The sequence below is a fragment of the Bidens hawaiensis genome, unplaced genomic scaffold (genome assembly GCF_021521415.1).
Source record: "Bidens hawaiensis isolate Kalapana, Puna unplaced genomic scaffold, B.hawaiensis_p1.1 tig00032041_1, whole genome shotgun sequence".
Classification (NCBI taxonomy): Eukaryota; Viridiplantae; Streptophyta; class Magnoliopsida; order Asterales; family Asteraceae; genus Bidens; species Bidens hawaiensis.
The window spans coordinates 159,625-174,495 of record NW_027495423.1 but is presented as its reverse complement, the minus strand read 5'-3'; the positions used below and the strand labels follow the sequence as shown (position 1 = coordinate 174,495).

General features: G+C 35.5%; 1 protein-coding gene across 1 annotated transcript; it reads left to right on the top strand.

The window, feature by feature from the left end:
* Positions 1-3,181: 3,181 nt before the first annotated feature.
* LOC143582890 (vignain-like) lies at positions 3,182-5,336 on the top strand. The gene is made up of 3 exons (XM_077065359.1): positions 3,182-3,873; positions 4,136-4,374; positions 4,521-5,336. Exons 1-3 carry the CDS (start codon positions 3,429-3,431, stop codon positions 4,905-4,907), a joined length of 1,071 nt encoding a protein of 356 aa, XP_076921474.1. The 5' UTR covers positions 3,182-3,428; the 3' UTR covers positions 4,908-5,336.
* The last annotated feature ends 9,535 nt before the right edge of the window (positions 5,337-14,871 follow it).

The window sequence follows — 14,871 nt, the reverse complement described above, 5'->3', positions numbered from 1 at the left end:
ATACTTATCATATATTATTTTTGTTTAAATCATCATATATATTCTTGGATTTGTTCTCTGATTTGCATGGACTTATTTCTCTGATTTGCATGTGTTATTGGATTTGCAAATAATTAGTTCTTGGATTTGCACAAGGCCCAAATTCGCATTATGTTCTCTCAGCCTGTTTTCGAATTTGCAATTGGCCCAATCTAATTCGGATTTGAACGATGGGCTTCCTTCTCGCAATATTTGGGGTTCTCGTACATGGCCCAATTATCACTAGATCATATCACGCAAATAGGGTATGCGAGAATCGGGTTTTGGTCTTAGGACCTCTCGTTCACAAACCAATAACCCAGCCACTCCACTACATAGGGCTTGATAGTTATTCCTCCATTCTCATTCTTAATAAACACACTTTTTGCGTCTACTTTTCCATCTGTTCCTTAATCTATAGATATTATTAATATTATTATTATTTATCCTTAGTTGTTGCTGCTTTTTACTATTATTAATATATATTATATTAATCTATAGATATTATTAATATTATTTATTATTTTTATTTATTCTTAGTTGTTGCTGCTTTTTACTATTATTAATATATATTATATTATTACGTATATATTATCATTATTATCATCAACACTAACTTGTTTTGGACAAGGTTCAATCATTGATTGGTTCGTGTAACCCGTTTTAGCTAGATCTAGGCAAATACTAAACAAGCCTAACTTTAAATGAAGAAGCCTATATCGTAAATGTACCTCTAATCGATCTAGATCTTGAATGCTTTCAGTCTTGTTTGCCTTGAGACGTGTTGAACTTTCTCTTGCAAAATTATTGGAGCTGTCACTAGGGGGTGTGTGTGTTTTTAGTGTGTTTTTGGATGTGTAGGTGAAATGGGTGGAGAATGAGGTTTAAGGGTTTATATTCTGTAGGCCCGTGGACTTTCCAAGCCCATGTCCATCTCTTATCGGTCCATATTTTATTTCAAGTCCATATTCTTTCTAAGCCTCCACTCCAAATATTATATTTTTATTTAGTCGCCAACAAATAATAACGCATAATTAAATAATAAAAATTTTGTTATTTATTATTTTTAAAACCGGATGTTACACTGAATCTCAAGTCCATCAAAACCCTGATAATACCCACCCAATTGTTGGCATCCATTAAGAATGAATTCCAATCTTGTATTCAACAACTCCTCACTCAAAAGCCACCGGTCACTCAAAGCTCCAGCGTTCAAGAGGATATAACCACCTCTAACTCAGAGCTTGCTGAGTTAACACTAATATTTCACCAGTAAATGGAGGAATGATGGACGTAGAAACTGCAGAACTATTGAGATTTCACCACTCTAATTGTCTCAATATGTCTCATTATCACATAAATTGTTATCAATTAGCCATATGACAAAATAACTCAATTGCACTGTTTTAATGTATCCCACTTTTTGTATCTTACATGACATCAGGACAAGGATGATCATTGAGGGTAACACTAAACGACATGTATTATATTATGTGGATGAGATGACCCGCTATATATGGTAATGTGATGCTTGCTCATGGGAAAACTCATAGGGAAGCGTCGCTTTGGCATAGAATATTAGAACATCCTTCCATCGGTTTGCATCTTTTGTTCCCCAAACTTTTCCCTTCCAATGATATGTTAAATTGTGAAACTTATATTCTATTCAAAAGCCATAGACAAACATTTAAACCCAGTAACACCAAGGTGAGTTTACCTTTTTCGTTAATGCATTCGGATGCTTGGGTCTACCTAAAGTTAAAGGAGGACACCACTTTTTTTTATCTTATTATTTGTGAATTATTGTACTCATATGACATGGGTGTGTTTTTGAATATGTTTTAACATATTCATAAAGTATGCATAAAGTATGTTTCTATAAAAAACTGTTCAAAGAATTTCTCTCTATTTTCAAAAGAGTCCACATGAATTCACAACGTTTAGTCGTTAAAGATTTGCTTGCTTTCATAATGTTTACTTGTGTGTATTCCAACCCATAGAGAAAACATACATGTATTCATTTTGAATTTGTAGTTATCATTCTATAACCATTAATAATCCAATAAGCATTGTTATTAATCATCACATGCCTATTGTAGAATTATCAAATCAGCATAAAATAATCAGAATATATATTAGCAATTGTACATGCACATTAACATAAAAACAACCAACTACTGAATTAGAGTAACAAAATAGACTAATCCCATTAACTTGAGTTAATTGTTATGCTACATCAACCAATCAAGATTGAAGTTCTTGGTTACATACAAAACAGAGAAATGAGCACCAATAGGATGGGTTGACGGGGTTTAATACCTGTACTAGGCTGTTTTTTAGCATTGCCCCAAAGGTTGGTGCAGTAAGGCTCAACTTTGTCATTAGATTTCATTATTCCTATCATAGTGTGTTCCTACAAATCAATAAACGTAGTTTGTCATTATAAAAATAATGTCTTTTAGTTACTCGCATTTGTGATTGAAGACTTGAAGTTGTTTAAAATAAGCTGGAATGGCAGCACACCTATAAGACTTCATTTATACACATTTCTTACCATAATCCTACTTTTTCTCTTTTCCTATTGAATGCTAGCTTGCCAAAACCAACAAAACAGATAATCATTATTCTAATATTTACAATGTTGGATACAATTTTAGAGGAATACCTTGAATTAATACTGGAGAAGAACATTAAAACTATAATATACGTCATTTCTTGTGTCATGTCCACATATTAGGGTTATGGAAGTAATTTATAGTCGTACTCGTACCTTTTGAGTCGAGGGACAACTGGACGGAGAAGTTTAATTTCTAATTTCTCGTGCGTCTGCATCTGATAAGAGAAGTTGAGCAAACAGAGACTAAAATTCATCAAGATTCGTCGGTCGGTTGGCCAATTAACTGTCGATGAAATCAAACTACACAAATCAAGTACCTTCATATTGCAATCCATATAAAAAAGATAAAAATCATCGGCGTCGGATTTCAAATTCGATTACAAACATCGACTAAAAGAATAGGGTTTGTAAATGATCTTTGTTCGTAATCATAGAAGACGGACAGCATCAGCTATCAGATAAACCTTTGATAATATGAAGATAAAAACTGTTGTGTTCATCAAGCGACTGGCAAAATAAAAAAGGGGGTTTGAAACCGTTGTGTTCCTAAATTAACGATCTACATTGTGGGTAAATTATCTATTATATAATGTCTTCCAATAATCCAAAAAACCCTCACCTTGGTCGAGCTTAATATTGCCCCATTAAAAAACGAACAAAATGCTTGGCCACATTCTCATACACATCACCGTATAACCATCCATACCTTTGACTTGATCCCAAATTCCTATCCATATAAATCTGTAGGGATATTATTCTTCTATAAACACAAGACAGATTTCCATTTTAAGAAATGGAGATCAACACGTTTCTTTTAGTTTCATTTTGTTTGCCTTTGATTTTGGGCGTTGTGGAGAGCTTTATTTACGATGATAAAGAACTTGAAACCCAAGAGGGCTTGGAAGGAATGTATGACCGTTGGAGAGCCCACCACAACGTTATCCATAAAAGCACAGAGCGGTTCAACGTTTTCAAGTACAACCTGAATCATGTTCACAACGCAAACAAGAAGAACAGGCCGTATAAATTGCAGTTGAACGAGTTTGCTACCATGACTAACTATGAGTTTGTTCAGGCGTACGGTAACTCGAAGATTGGCCATAATTATGCACTCCGCCCACCTCGTAAGCTGGAGGGGGGCATCGACTTCCAATATGCAAATGCAACTAACATCCCGAAAGCGATTGATTGGAGGCTTCTTAACGCGGTCACCCCAGTCAAGAACCAAGGGCAATGTGGTAATATATAGAATTGATTAGAACTTCCTATAATTTCACAATAATTCTTATTCTATCAATGCCTTATGGTGGACTCACACGGTGTATGTGCGCGTATGTGTCTTGGGGGGGTGGCTGTTTTATTTGATTTTAGTGTTATATATATATACGCAAAAAAAAAAACCTACTGATTGCCCTCATAGAATTTTGGTTAAGCCCCCCGATCGTCCCCTCATGAAAAAATCATGTGTCTGCCGCCTTTATGGATGGTTTTGTTTCTCAGGAAGTTGTTGGGCATTTTGCTCAATTGCTGCAGTGGAAGGAATAAACGCTATCAGAACCAAGAAACTAGTATCGTTATCAGAACAACAACTTATTGACTGTGACACTTATGGAAATAACAATGGCTGTGGTGGAGGGATGATGCACGATGCATTCGACTTCATTACTGAAAAGGGGGGTATAGCCACAGATGAGAGATACCCTTATGAAGGTAGGAAACACCACTGCGATCCAGCAAAGGTACAACTTAAAACTTTGAATCTGGATCACAAGGAACCTAGAAACCTAACTAAGCCTGTGGGCTCATACTATACTAATAAACCCTAGTCTGATACTATATTCCAATAGTTATACATGTGTTTTAAGATTCGTTTTTCCTAATCCAGTTTGGCCATCACTCTGTAACGCTTAATGGGCAAGAGCAAATTCCCCAGCATAGTGAGGATGCAGTGATGAAAGCAGTTGCACACGGGCCTGTAACGATTGGCATGGATCCTACTGGTAATGATTTCATGTTCTATAAAGAGGGAGTTTTTACAGGACCATGTGGAACGCAGTCAGGGCACGGTATGGCAATTGTAGGATACAATGAAACTTCCGAAGGAATGAAGTACTGGATCGTCAAAAACTCATGGGGGGCAGGATGGGGGGAGGGGGGATACATACGTATGCAACGAGGACCCGGAGTTCCACAACCAGATGGCGTTTGCGTCATGTATTCGCACCCTGCTATGCCTAGAAAGAACCCTGATCAACCAAATCATGACGTCTAGATTGTTTACTAGTATATATGAAAAATCTAATAGAGATATATGTCAGTTGAACTAGCTAACCGGTTAATCCAACAAATAGTTATAATGAACTCTAGCAAGGGCATCTTCAAGATTTAGGGGCCCATACCTAAAAAAGACTCCTATGTAAAAATATTTTTCCCAAAGATCGACAATATTAATTAAGTGTGATAACAATAAACAAAACAACGTTATTGTTGCGATAAACATAGTTAAACAAATCGAGAGGCGCACCGAGCATTATTCGAAGCAAAGTTATTCTTCACAATTGATACCATATTATAATATATCGTTCTTGATAGCTATCATTGCAAATTCATTAAGTTTTTCTAGATTAAACATGTTGTGGACCACTGGGAGTAATTACAAAGTCAAGCATACATGGCTAATTATTAATTAATTAATAGGGATGTGACTAACTTTAATAATTTCTAACTTCAGGCCCTAATTATGAAGCAAACAATTGATTGTGGGCTTAACTGGGCAAATTAAAAATAAATATAAAAATTGCGCCTTAACTTAGAGACAAGTCTTGAATTACCTATAAAAAAACTATATAAAAATTATGAAAAGATAAAAAAAGCAGGCCCCTCATAAGTGAAATCCATACCCTTATGATTATGTTTATGTATTCAAGATATCTCTGTGATCCATGTCAACTTGCCTATTTACAGAGACAAATCTTTTTGCTCATTTTGATAGAAACTTTGAGCTCTTGGAAGGCTCCTTTAGTGTGAGATTCTTCAAGTTTGCTATATACAGATGTCTATCTTAGAGCTACTTCTTCTATAATGTAACATCTAATTCCCAAGATTCATTGACAGCCTTAGCTACTTATATAGTATCAACAATTTTATATCTAAATTACAAGTAAAATCAAACAAATTTTACCTTCCCCAGTTCCGAACACGTTAAATCAGGGAAGTTATCACTTGTTTGTGTTACATGTAATTTTCGAAGATATGAAACTGTTGATTTGATTTTCATTCAACCAAGTAGCTATATATGTCTAAGAATCTAGGGAATCTGATACTGAATTTATGGACCACCGCTAGGCAAGGCATGTGTATGTAGCAAGCTTAAAGAATCTCACATAGTCACATTAAAGGAGCATTTCAAGAGCTCAAAGTTTCTATGTAAGGTTGATGATCAGAGATATTCGTGTTAGCATATAGACAAGTTATCGAGGAAGGTAGTGTTTTGTTATATTCACATACACTAAGGTGGGGGGTGAATGGGCCTATGAACACTTTAAAGTTATCTACCATAAAAAAAAGAACTATTATGAAACATTAAAAACAACAAAGAACTATCATTTATTTCTTATGTTAAAGGGAAACTGGACGGTGGTTGGGAGTTGTTTTGATCAGATTGTTAAAGGTCGTCGGCTTTTGGTATAAGTGGCAGACTTCCAACATGGACATTGACCAGTGGAGGTAGAATGGGCTTGTGAATAGTTTAAAGTGCCGTCAACCATAGAGCGGAAGTCAAAATTTTTAAACACAATCTGAATTTTTAACCCAAAAAGTTGTCGTATATATGAAACAACCATCATACTGAAAACGTATCCACTCCTTTCCACTTATTAAGTTATTTCTTGTTCTATTTTCCTCTTTCTCGTTCAATTAAACCTTCATCTTCTAGTTAATATTTTGGTTGTTGCTCTCAAGGAAATCCATTATTTCGGGAACTTCTTACAATCTACGCGCCATCGATTTATGACCCGCCACCCCAGAGTACCGGCTACATGTCACTATGCCGCCCTTTTTTTGACGTAATCAGTCAAAACTTGTTTGTTCAATTGACTGAAGGAACTATATACATAAATTAAGCACACGGCTAACACATTTTTAGCAGGTTATGTGCATAAGAAACATATGGGTAAAAGGTAAAGCAAGCATATTGTCACGAACCAAATATTTGAAGGTCGGATTGGTTGTTTGTGCTTGAACGCTTAGGTTTCTGGCTAGTCCCGAACTTCAATGTGACACGCCCTTAGCTAGAGAAATGACGCAAACATGCCTAGTTGTGCTTGCACAACGAACGCATCGCTGGTCGTGAACTGTTGCCGTTCGCTTGATGAGTCAAAGGTAGGGTGAAACCAGTGGAACCTAATCATAAACGGGAAGGATTGACTAGCATTCATGTGACACATGGAGTTAGAAAGATTGACCCTTCACAAGTGGTATTAGCAGGTCATCCTCGGATGTCACCCCATCCTACGACGGAATGCCGGGGTGCAAACCGTTGGTTTACAGCTCACAAGACACTATCATGCAATTTATGACAATATCTAATTTATTTATTTATAAGTTCCAATCAAATACACATCTTTCATCCAATTACAAAATTAATCCAAAAACAAAACATTTTGTCTTTCTTTTATTAAGTAGTTTAATGTCCTTTCTAAATGATCTTTTCCTACACTTCAAATCAGATGGTAACTTGCAATATGCATACAAAATTAATAGGTTTGTCAACACGAGGTTGAGTGAGAAAAATCACCGGTTTTTAATAATGTGATAATATATGTATAAATGAGCAAACTCATACTGAGTATCAACAATTAAACAAATGCAAGTAATTGGTGTCAGTTGACCATTGCCTAGTGACTTGGGCTTTGGTTACTATGATGATATCAATGAGTATGCTAAAATAAATGATGAACCTCTCAGAATGTTAGACTTAAACAAATAAGTAAGCTAATAGCAAATAATCATTTAATCGATCAACATACACTATTCACAGTTTGCTAGTTGTGTATAGTATGCAATATGTAAAGTAGGAATAGGTATGCATAAGTCCCCAAAAGATTTTAAAAGCAATAAAATAGGGGAGTGATTACTCACCTTATTAACAATGCAAGTTTTAAAATAAAAAGAAATAAACGAGAAACCAGAAACTTAAATATGAACTTAAACATGCTAACTAGGTTGTCCAAACGAACCAAAAACTTCAAGACGGTAAAATAGAATTAAAACCGAGTATAATGCAACTGAAATCAGACTAAACGGATTTTTAAAACTCAAGTTATGAGGTTTTTAAGATTTAAATGAGCTTATATTAAGAATAAGAACTTCGAGTCGGGAGTTGGGTTTGAGGGCCACGGGATCGAATAATCGAACAATAATACGTAAATAACAACAAATAACATAAACGAGTCTTTGTATTATTGATTTGTAATTGAAAACGGATGATTTACAATGATGTTGGCCGGAGGTATTTATACCCACCGGCGGGTTACAATCTACCGTCGCGTTGGTTCGTATAAACGACGCAACCTTCGTTTATATTCTAACTAATTACAACAATATACACTAACTATTAACTAATTACACTTTGTACCCTAACTTTGTTAAAAGAACATTCTAACAAAGTTTATCTATTCTATAATAACTAACGAAATATTTAACGAGATCGATGATTAACCAACAATCACCCCCTTAATCTCGATCTTCAACACGGCTTGTTTTGTCTTCATAGTAGCGTAGTTAAACTATGTATGAGATGAGCCTCCAGATTTTCCTTTTCTTTGTTTTTCCACTTTGGGCATTCATATGCGAAGTGACCATATTCATTACATTCATAGCACTTGAGATCACTTTTGTCTTTGTATCCGCGACTCGCATTTCCACGTCTTCTTTCTTCTTTGAAAGGTTCTTCCTTGATCTTTGTCTTGGTTTCTATTACCACAACCTTTTCCATGACGCCAGTTCTTAGGATGATTACTAGCCATCAAAAGTTTTCTTTTGTTATCGTCTTCTGGTTCGTCTTGACTTTTAAGGCGTTCTTCAAAGGCTATTATTCTTCCTACCGCTTCTTCAAATGACATTTTTTCAATTTCCAAATGTTGCTCGATAGTTGCCACGATTGGTAGAAATTTCTTTGGAACTCAATTGAGCAATTTCCTTACTATTATCTTATCTTTGAGATTGGAACCAAAACTTTTAAATTTGGCTCTTATGCTTCCCAATTTTCCAGAGAAATCACCCACGGTTTCATTTTCTTTCATCTTTAACTTCTCCAACTCGCTCCTTAATGTCTGTAGACGTTCTTTCTGAACTAGATCCGCTCCTAGGTGTCGAACTCTTATCGCCTCCCACACTTCTTTTGTTGTCGGGTGTTGTGCCACTTGCATCAAAATATCTTCCGGCAACGTTTGTAGAATCATTGCCTTGGTTGTATATGCCTTCTTTTCATCAACTTCTTCTTCTTCTGAGCTTACCGCTTCCCAAAGACCATAAGCCTTTAAGATTGTCTCCATCAATAATGCCCATGTTGTATAGTTTGACTCAGTCAATTTTGGACATTAAAGAGATATATTCCCTTGCTCACGAATTTGTGTTGATCCACTTGATGAATCTTCTTTGCTAGACATATTTACTTCTTACTCGATTGAACCACACAGGAATTATTTGCCACACAGGTCTTTCTTTGCCACACAGGTCTTATTGCCACACAGGTCTTAGATTGCCACACAGGTCTTATTCTTGCTCTACGAATCACGAAGGTTCGGAGCCACTTATTCTCAACGAATCACGAAGGTTCAGAGACTTACTATTCGAATCACACTGGTTCGATTTTTTATTCAAGTTTTTAATTTTTTCAAAAACACAATTCTTGAATTTATTTACTTCCAAATATAATTGTTTTAAAACAATTACCTTTTTTTTTACTTTCTAAATAATAAGACAATTAATTTAGTATTATTAATTTCTTATATATGTTTGTTTGACTTTGGTAAATGCGTTCATATTTACAAAAACAGATACTCTCTGTTCCTTTTCCGACTAACAGAAGCCACGCCGCCGATTTCTTTCTCCAAAACAACTGTTTTGCTTTTCCTTTTGATCGGAATTTTGCCTATCGATTACTTCTTTCAACCGGTGCTTTTCTCCGTCTTCTAATATGCAGGTATGTTCCCCTCTTTTGTTCTTACCGATTAGGGTTCTGAATTTGGGGTTTTCTTAGAGCCTCGCTCTGATACCAATTGAGGGCCACGGGATCGAATAATCGAACAATAATACGTAAATAACAACAAATAACATAAATGAATCTTTGTATTATTGATTTGTAATTGAAAACAAATGATTTACAATGATGTTGCCCGGAGGTATTTATACCCACCGGCGGTTACAATCTATCGTCGCGTTGGTTCGTATAAAGGACGCAACCTTCGTTTATATCCTAACTAATTACAACAATATACACTAACTATTAACTTATTACACTTTGTACCCTAACTTTGTTAACAGAACATTCAAACAAAGTTTATCTATTCTATAATAACTAACGAAATATTTAACGAAACTTTAACGAGATCGATGATTAACCAACAGGGTTCTGACTAGTACACTCAAAGTTTTATGGTGAACAAAAAAGGTCTTCTGGCCGAAAACTAGTTTTGAACAGAAGTTAGAGAAATCGGATTGTCAAATATGTTGACTATTATGCCCTTAAACGGGCAGGGGTCAAATTGACCACTGAGACTCCCTCAATCTGTGAAATTGATTGAGGGCTTTGTTTATGAGATAAGAACTTATGAAAATGCGAAAGACAACTTACCTGAACAAAGATTATAACTAGGAGAAATTCGAAGTCAACGGTCCTTGGAACTTGAAAGTTAAATCGGAAGACAAAATATTGAAGAAAAACACGAAATACCGAAGGTGGCGGCTAAGGGAACGGTGGAGGCTGATGTTGCAGTGATGTGTTAGGGTTTTAGAATGTGTTTTGGTTATGTATGAATAGGTAGGACTTGTTAATTTAGTAATCAACTCGTTTAGGGAAAAGTATAACGTAATTGATGACTAAATCAGGTCCATTAACTCCAATATTTCGATGCTATCATCAAGAAAATGAACATCACATGTACAATAGCATATTAATTAGTTTGGACCTCAATTCTCGCGATTTGGGACCGTTTAAGGAAGGATTTAACAATAAACGAACCAAAGATAACAATTCGCTGATCTGGTCGTCGGTAGAGCATTGTGATGGGACGTGGGGAAACCCATCTCTCTACGCTAAGGGTGGTTTTTCCTGATTTTCTAACTTTGTCAATTCTGGTCCCATGAGTTCCAAAAATGCATTTTTAGCCATTTTAAGTGACTAGTCAGATGCCCGCACGATGTAGCGGGAAACAACACTTAAAAGGTTGTTAGCGAGCCAAGCCTTGATCGAGTCGAACATCATACCGAGCCGACTCAGCTCTGCTCAAAATTAAAGATAAAATCTTAAACTCGAGTTCGCATTGATTATTTTGATATCTATATGATTTGAGTACTTTTAATCATATTTTTGTAAAACATATCAAAACATAATAATATTTATATAAACATGAGGGGGAAAAGTTGTAAGTAATCCTTAAAATAACAAATTTTGAGTAAGTTGAGGTACTATACTTGTAATTAAATTTAGTTGTAAAACTAACTTGTACATTCATGCATTAATAACTTGTACAATTTAAACCGTTTATCTGTTTAAAAAAAATTATATTGACACGTCAATAAAAATAAGCTCGTTAAATGGGTATGTTCAAATTTAGTTTTAATCATATTTTTGTAAAAGTTATAATAGGAAAACCAAAAAATATAAAGTTAGAGTAAAATTTGATTAACAATGAGGGATGAAAGTTGTAATTATTTTTTAAATTAACAAAATTGACTAAAGTTAAGATACCAAACTTGTAATATATTTGTTGAAATCAAACGAACGTGTGTTGATTGTGTTTAAAAGACCACTTTGTCCTTTATTACACTTGTACTTTATGCCTTACAAATTATACATCCTTTAAAAAAGTGTCTTAATTTGCCCTTGTTTGGTATATTATATATAGTAAAGATTTTAAGAGTTTCTAAGGTCGTTTGACAAGTTTGAAAATTATGAAAATATAAAATTAGTTTAACCAAGTTTAATGCCAATAATAAAGGTTTTTATTAATACAAAAGATCTAAATTATATTCCTGAGTCGGGTAAACGAATATGGATACGAATATGAATAATCCGAAATGTTACATTGGATACATTCTAACGTGTACGCTCATGCAAAGGAGATTAATAATGTAATATCCCAAAATTTAATAATAATATTTTATATATTATTTCGTATAGTAGACAAAGTTTACTTAAGTGGTTAAAGAAATAATAAAATAACAAAGATGGTTCAATTAGACTAATTAGATGGAATTAATTATGGACCAAAAAGGAAAGATGGGCCTTAGGTCCATGGGCTTAAGGGAGTATAAATACCTCTTAAAACCCTAATCCTTTCCATTTTCATACATCTCCACACCATAGCCTACACCATCAAAACACACACTTAACCCAATTCCCGTTTTTGAGAAAACCACCCACAAAGACACAAAGATTCCCGGAGATCTAGCCGTCAGATTGGTCTCAAATTTTAACTGAGTGTTCATGGTATATAAATGAAGATTTGCACTGATTAGATCTTCGATCAGAGGTCGGGAAGTCTGATTTTTACCGGGAAAAACATAGCAGCTCAAAAGTGAATATTCCGGAAACTGTTCTGCTATTCCGGCAACTGTAGCGGCGGTTTCCGGCGAAGGTGAGCTGATGAGTTTGTAGATCGGGACGAGACGGTTCCATGGCCGCTTGAATCACTCAAATCGGAGTTCATTTGATATGGTTTTGAGCATCTCGAGTGATTTCAAACAAAAACCTCAAAGGTACGTTTTTGTTTAAAAGGTTTACTTTTCGTGTACGGATTTACATGAAAATTGGTAGGATGATAGGTCGGGTCTAGACAAATCGTAAAGTTGCAAACTTGAAGATTAAAATGGACTTAACGAACTCATGGTTATGAACGGCTCGTTTAAATAAACCCTAGATCTAGTTTTAAACGTTTTAGCCATAAAGGTTCAAGCTTTATGCTAGAAAAGGGTTGAGTCTTGATGATGGGTTGATAACGAATGTAAAACGGTGGTGAAACGGCTGAGATATCGTTTTTCCGGCGATATCCCGGTTTTCCGACGAAGGCGGCGCCGGAGTTGGTTGTACGAGGTAAGGATGTCAGAGAATGTTCTCTGACATTCTGACCTAACCCTAGTTCGTTAGCGGTGACTTGATGAACTATAAGGTAATTCGTTAATCCATTTCGTTAGGAGGAAGTAACGAACTAGAAGCAGTTCGTTTAGTCGTTCGTTAAGGATAAGTAACGAAGAAGCTCCATTTTGTTAAGTAGTTCGTTAAGGAAGAACTGACGAATGAACCCCCAGTTCGTTAAGGGTTCAGTTCGTTAAAGACAAGTTCGTTATAATAGTCAGTTCGTTATAATGAATGAGTTCATTCGTTAAGAACCCCATTCGTTAAGGGCTGGATAACGAACTAGAAGATTGGCAGAATTACAGAAATGGTCCCTAGACTTAGAAAAGAATGATATAAATACATAATAGCCATTGGACTTTGTTAATTAATGAAAGACACCTTAAAGGTCAACGAGTAACGATTAACTAACCGGGTAATGATTCAATGAAGTAAAACCGGCTTAGACGCGTAAGGCTAATTAAGTAGCAATGAGAATGACTAGAGCAGTACTTAAGATTGTAATTATTAAACAGTTAGACGCGCACAGCTCGAGAAGGAATAACCAGTAGCAGAAGAAGTAACCGAGTTCAAGTGAGTTTCTAGCCCCATTTCCTTGTTATATTTTTGGGGCTGTGTGCATACTCGATGTGAAGTGTGAATACACTTACCTTAAGTGGTAAGTGTATGCTATAGATGTCATACTATGTAACTATTATATAATGTTTGTCGGTGTGTGAACGATCTTCGGATATTGCACGTATCGTCAAGGATAGTGATTGTCTAGAGCGGTACTTAAGATTGTAATTATTAAACAGTTAGACGCGCACAGGTCGAGAAGGAATAACCAGTAGCAGAAGAAGTAACCGAGTTCAAGTGAGTTTCTAGCCTCATTTCCTTGTTATGTTTTCGGGGCTGTATGCATACTCGATGTGAAGTGTGAATACACTTACCTTAAGTGGTAAGTGTATGCTATAGATGTCATACTATGTAGCTATTATATAATGTTTGTCGGTGTGTGAACGATCTTCGGATATTGCACGTATCGTCAAGGATAGTGATATTATAAGTGGTTATTAGTGGGTATAAATGCTATGATGTGACTTGATTATTATGTAAATAATGAACTGATAGGAAGTGTGATATAGATAAGTAGAAGTAGAGTGTGATAGAAGTGGATAGGGGTCTAGTAAGAGTGTTAAAGTGGCAAAGTGGCATAACGTTATTCGTTATAAAGTGGCAAAGTGGCATAACGATTATTCGTTATTAAAGTGGCAAAGTGGCATAACGTTATTCGTTATTAAAGTGGCAAAGTGGCATAACGTTATTCATTATTAGAGTGGCTAAGCTGTAGGGGTAAATAAGATGTTAAGTGGTAAGGTGAGCAGGTTAGATAGTGGACTATGTGTCTTCGGTTACATATATAATGCATGTAGTGGTTGTATGATAAGTTGCTTGATTAACTAGAACTCACTCAGCGTAGCTGACTTTTAGTATCCACTCAGGTATATATGTTTATCGAGATGGCATGAGGATGACACATGGCATGGATTGAACGGCTGGCATCTGAATATGGAAGAAATGATGTTTTAAATATAATGTTTTATGTTATGGTATCAAAGAAACGATTTAATATTTTGTAACGAATGCTTTAAGATAACGTTTCCGCGAAATTTTTAAGTAACTCTGATTGTAAGAACTGTGTTTATGAGTAAATCCGACGTTAAAGTAGGGCTACCGGGTACGGGGCCTTACAAATAATGTCGAGGATGGTCTTTGTAAGATGTGAGTATGGGATCGTGAGCTCTACACTAGTCTAGTTTTAGTAAAGCCCTGTGTTGGTGTTAAAAACCCACACTGTAGCAAGGCCATAAATAGTTTGGAGTCTGTTCTACGCCGC